Raw genomic sequence first — 6,000 nt, forward strand, 5'->3', positions numbered from 1 at the left:
CTACATGTTGGTTAAAAATTCAGCCTGAGGGAGACAGGGAAGAATAGAGAGTGACTTCTAATGGGCGTGAAGTTTCTTTTTGCGGGGGACAAAATTGTTCTAAAATTAGATTGTGATGATGGTTTCTTGACCTTATAAATACATTTAAAAAACCACTTTAAAAAGGTGAATTGTAGGGCTTCCCTGGTGGCGCAGTGGTTGGGAATCTGCCTGCCAATGCGGGGGACACTGGTTCGAGCCCTGGTCTGGGAAGATCCCACATGCTGCGGAGCAACTGGGCCCGTGAGCCACAACTGCTGAGCCTGCGTGTCTGGAGCTTGTGCTCCGCAACAAGAGAGGCCGCAACAGTGAGAGGCCCGTGCACCGCGATGAAGAGTGGCCCCCACTCGCCGCAACTAGAGAAAGCCCTCGCACAGAAACAAAGACCCAACACAGCCAAAAATAAATAAATAAATAATTAATTAATTAAAAAAAAAAAAAAGGTGAATTGTATGGTATGTGAATTGTATCTCAATAAAGCTGTTTTTTAAAACTAAAAGTAAAAGAATGGGGAGGGGGAAGTGATGCAATAATTAGATATATTCCATATATATAGTTATTATATATAATTATTGTTATGTCTTAATTTACTCTTTGATATGCCTAAGGTTCCACTCATTTCCCATTGGTTTATTTCTGAGTTCCCAGTATACTAGATAGTTGAATCATTCTGATCTGTTTATTTAATTTAATATTAATCACTTCATTTAATGCAATATACTATATATATTCCTGCTGAATTTATGTTCAATTTTAACAATAATTTGTCTACTTCTTTATCAAGTAATCAACATTCTGATAAAAATAGAATTAAGATATTTAATTCAACTGCTGGGATTAAGTACTCTAAGTATTGCTAGGTGGATCATTTTATTCTCTCCAAAAAGAGTTTGTTTCAGAAATCACAAGGACAAATAAACACAATTTCTTTTCACTTCTTCAAAAAAAATAAAATAAAATGCAGCCTGAGTAACTTATATGTAGGGCAATTTATTGATGCTTGTTGTCTATCATGTGATCAAATTTGTTAAGCAGTCCATGGACATTGGGAAAGTATGGGCATACCATTTTCCATGCAAAGTTTTCTATATGGCTAGTTAACATGCTTGTTGATTTATTCAAATCCTCTAAAATTAAAAGAAAATCTAACTGTGTCTGTCAAAGACCTTTTTCAAAAATTTTAATTGCAGTAAAACACACATAACAAAATTTACCATCTTATCCATTTTTAAGCGTAGAGTTCAGTGGCATTTACTACATTCACATTGCTGTGCTACCATTCATCCATCCATCCAGAGAATTCTTCACCTTGAAAAACTGAAATTCTGTGCCCATTAAACAATAATTCTCTACTCTCCCCTCCCCCCCAGACCCTGGCAACCACCATTCTGCTTTCTGTCTCTGTGAGTGTGACTATTCTAGGTGGCTCACATGAGTGAAATCATACAGTATTTGTCCTTTTGTGACAGGCTTATTTCACTTAGCATAATGTCCTCAAGATTCATTTATGTTGTAGCATGTGTCAGGATTTCCTTCCTTTTAAAGGCTAAATAATATGCCATTGTATGTGTTTACCACATTTTGTTTATCCATTCATCCATCAATGGATACTTGGGTGACTTCCACCTTTTAGCTATTGGGAATAACGCAGCTAGGAACACTGGTCTACAAATAGTAATTGAGTCCCTGTTTTCAATTCTTTTGGGTATATACCCAGAAGTGGAATTGCTGGATCATATGGTAATTCTATGTTTAATTTTTGAGGAACTGCCATATCATTTTTCATAGCAGCTGCACCATTTTACATTCCTAACAACAGTGTACAAGTGTCCAAATTTCTCCACATCCTCACCAACACTTGTGATTTTGTTTTTTTGATAGTAATCATCCTAATTGGTGTGAGGTGGTATCTTATTGCAATGATCTGTCAAAGACTTTTGTAATTCCCATCACAACTATGGTTTCCTTCTTGTACTCCAGTAAGTAATTGTGCTTTATATACTTGATACTGTTTTTTGTGCATAAAAGCTAATAACTATTACATATTCATTGTTTTTTGTATCTTTTTTGCCTGGCAAATAACCCTTATTGCTTGGCAAATTGCTTCTTAAATCCCAGCAGATAATGAAGATAGAGGTTCACCTCCCTGATCAGTCTCTGGGGCTTGTGGCCCCTCCCATTGTCTTTCATTCATTCTTTACCTTGCATAGGAATTAACATTAGCATGCCAATCTCAAAAGGCTGTTAAATACACCCTGAACTCTGTGAAATCAGAAAAATAGGCTGACTACAATTGAACCATTAGTTCCTCTAACTCCATATCAGCCTGCTATTTGTATTCTGCAAAGTAGAAGCCAGATGTAACCTGCATCCATCCTCTTGCTGCTCCCCACCTTCTCTTGCTCAGCTGTCAATCAGTCAATCAGTAAATATGTGAACAGAGCCAGATCTTGTGCTAGGTACTAGAAATGAGGCTGTGAACATACACACAGCTCCTGCTTTCATGGATCTTACAGTGGAGAAAGGAGATGTTAAAAAAATAATTGCAAGTAAGGTAAGTCCTACAAAAGAGAAGTATGGAGTGTTAAGTAGCACAGAAGAGAAAGATCTAGCCTGGCTGAGGAAACAGGGAAATCATCCCTGAGGAAGTTACATTTCAGTTGGTATATATAGGATCAGTCATTCGGTCAGTCACTGAAGAACAATGGAAGAGCTTCATGGTTCAGAGCACGGACTCTGGAGCTAGACGCCGTATTCAAACACTGCTCTGGCACTTAGTAGCTGGAGGGCTTTAGGTGAGTTATTTAACTTCTCTGTAAATAATAGTTGTCACAGTTAATTGATACACATATCAGTTTCTGGCACATAGTAAGTACTCAATAAATGTTTATTATTCATTAAACCAATATGAGTGCTTACTACTCCAGCCACTGTGGTGGATGCTGAGAGGATGATGATAAAACAGACACAGCCATCGATTCATAGTATTAGAGTCATCTGAATATACCTTGATAGGAAATGGACCGCCAGAAAGGTTTAATTTGATAGTTTTTAATCTAAAGTCTCTAAAATGCCCCTACTCTTTGGCTGAACAATTGAACTGCCAAGTTGGCAGTTGCAGCAATAAATCCTCATGCAGTGGGAACACTGTAGTGCCCCAGAGGAAGAAGCCAGGGGAAAGGTGAAATCAATAGATGTTCACTATAACGGGATTTTAGGTACAGTACTTCCCTTTTTATTCTTTATTTATCTGTATTTTAAAAAATTCTACTGTAATAGACAGATACTGCTTTTGCAACAAGAAAAAATTTTTTTGTAATTTCAAAAACCCCAGAATGCAAATAAGTTGCCAAGTTTCCTGAATGGGTTACTTCACAACATGTTTCCTTCTTTTATATCCCATTGCTACATCTTCTACAACAAACCCCATCCCCATCACACCACACCCACCAATATACCTATATATCCACATGAATTATTTTAATGTAATTCTTATTAATATAACAATGATACAATTAGCACATAACACCATGAACAGGCACATCACACTCCATTTTAATAATCTAATGACAAAGAAATTCTTGAATTCATTGCTTAATGTTAGAGTAGAATTTTGCAGAATAATCACTAAAGATTATAGCAGGCATTTATGAAGTGCTTGATCTGTGCCAGACACTGGAGAGGGTCCCTTACTTACTTTAATGGAAAATACACAATTTGACAAAGCAACATTTCCCTTCTCCAACACAGAATTCTTATTAGATTCTATCTTTTCTGAAAAATGATTCTTTCTCTTCCAAGAACCTCAAGGCATTCCATTCGCATCAAGTATTCCATTTAAATTCTCTTGCCATCACTAAGAGGAAAACACAGGAATGGATATCACTTATCTCTCTGTAGAGTTGAGGAAGCTACAGAGATGTGATTTCCTCAAAATCACACAACTATCAAGTGGTATCTGAACATCTCCCCATTTATGGAGCTGAAGGCATTGAGAGAACAATTCTTTAATAGACGTATTTTGTTGTCCTACTTTGTATTGGTCTTTTGTGCAGGGAATCAAAGAGTGATTCACTCATGTACATCCATACTGCGTGCCAGGCTGTGCCAGTTACCAGGAACAAGACGGACACAGTCCCAATCCTCATGATGCAGAGGTCCTGCCTGTTCTCAAGGAGTTTGCAATCAGGGGATAAACAGGTGAGCATTTGCAATCTAGGTATGGGGCTTAAGAAAGAGAAGTGAAAGTTATGTGGAATTGGAAGTGTGCATGAAAATGCTGAAGTGAGAATAAAAATACAATAAATACACACAGTTCAAAGAAACTCTCGGGAGAAGGAGAAAGTTGCATGTTGAGTGTGAGGAATTGAGGAAGCAGAGTTCACGGGCAGAGATTATAACCTGAGAACATTGCAGGCAACCTTGAGAGAAGCTGTGCCTCCAGGGGAGAGGCACAGTCGGTTTGAGGCAAACTTGCAGGGAGAGAGAGAAGGAAATAAAACCTAACTTCATCCAGCTACCTCCTCTGACCTCCTGCCAGATCTCCCATCAGCCAAGCCAAGGAGCAAGAGTGTCTATTGATACAGCCTAGATGGGTCAGCTTCCCGGGCCCAGAGCAGGGTGGAGGGCGCTGGACAGTGAATCTGGAGGGAAGTACAGAAGATAGACAACACTTCTGGTTATGCTGCTACATTGTGTTCCTTGACCGACTCCTTTGGCCTCTGTGGACATCAGTTTCTTTACTCTTGCCAGGAAGGCCTCACTCTGGTCATCCTTAAGGCATCTCCCAGGGTCAGCACTGTACAAAAAAAGAAGAGTCATCGGTCTGAACTAGGCTTGTATTAAGAATTAGGGGAGATTTCCTTCTACCATCTACCCAGAGGCATTCCTTCCCAACACCTGAGGCATATTTGGTGCTAAGCCTCCTTGATAGGAACCCTCTTCACTGGTGAATGGAAGAGTCTTTGTTAAATGACAAAAATGCCTGTGGACTGACACTCTGGGAATGTTAACCTTGGTGCGTACCTCGGGGGAGTCAGTCCCCCTCTTGCCGTAGCAGCGAGGAAGCAGAGGTAGACACAGAAGGTCATCTCTCCTCTTTAAATGTAAATGCTATTTTAATACAAAATAACTGAAGAGCAAGGAGATGAAAGGGGAGGGGAAGACTATCATTATCACTATGGAAAGTGACTTCCACCAGCTCCTCCAAGGATGCTACATGGAAATCACTGCTGAGAAGTGTAAGACGCTGGCCGACTGGCCAGCAGACAGGGCCTGAATAAAGGGATTGGTGTTTAAATCAGGGACCTGCAGCTGTGTGAAGCCCAGAGGCTCCGATGGGTCTTCCATTGTCCGGCACAAAGCACAGTTCATTTATACTGAGTGTGTACTGGGAATTAGCACACCCATTAATTGGAGAGGATGAGAGCTTACCAATGGCGGAGAAGTGTTCCCTGCCTCCCCAGTCAAAACCAATAAGACATCATGGCTCATTTTATCCATGCATTCCATGGCTCATTTTATCCATGCATATCCATACTTGCAGAGTTGTATACTTTGACTTCTTAACCTGAATGGATGGGAGAGGTGATATGGTGAGAAGGTTATGTGGGCACTGGGGCAAGGCTGCCTAGATTCTATCCTTTACTTTGAGCAACTTTGGCAAGTTACTTATCTGCAGTGTAGTTCCTCATCAATAAAATAAGCAATAGTGCCTCCTCATTGGACTATTGTGAAGATTAAAGTATCTAATGAAGAGCTAATAAAGTTAATCAAGGTTGAACAGTGCCCAATATATGAGAAGTACTATATGTGTCTAATAAAATATTTCAATAGGAAGGCAAGGAATAGAATCCAGAAATCCTCTAACTCAAACTTCTGGTGAGTTGCCTAGATGAAATGGAAAAGACAAAGGTAATTCCTATTTGGTTTAAGCAGGTTCCCAAGTTAATTTGAGAGGGG

General features: G+C 39.5%; 1 protein-coding gene across 1 annotated transcript in view; it reads right to left on the reverse strand.

Annotated features, from left to right (window-relative positions):
• Window positions 1-5,388, reverse strand: part of CCN6 (cellular communication network factor 6) — a 135,475-nt gene extending 130,087 nt beyond the window's left edge. The window contains 1 exon segment of the mRNA XM_061207209.1: window positions 5,269-5,388. Within this exon segment, the coding sequence (XP_061063192.1) occupies window positions 5,269-5,388 (120 nt within the window).
• Window positions 5,389-6,000: the final 612 nt, after the last annotated feature.

Source organism: Eubalaena glacialis, chromosome 12 (assembly GCF_028564815.1).
Source record: "Eubalaena glacialis isolate mEubGla1 chromosome 12, mEubGla1.1.hap2.+ XY, whole genome shotgun sequence".
NCBI lineage: Eukaryota > Metazoa > Chordata > Mammalia > Artiodactyla > Balaenidae > Eubalaena > Eubalaena glacialis.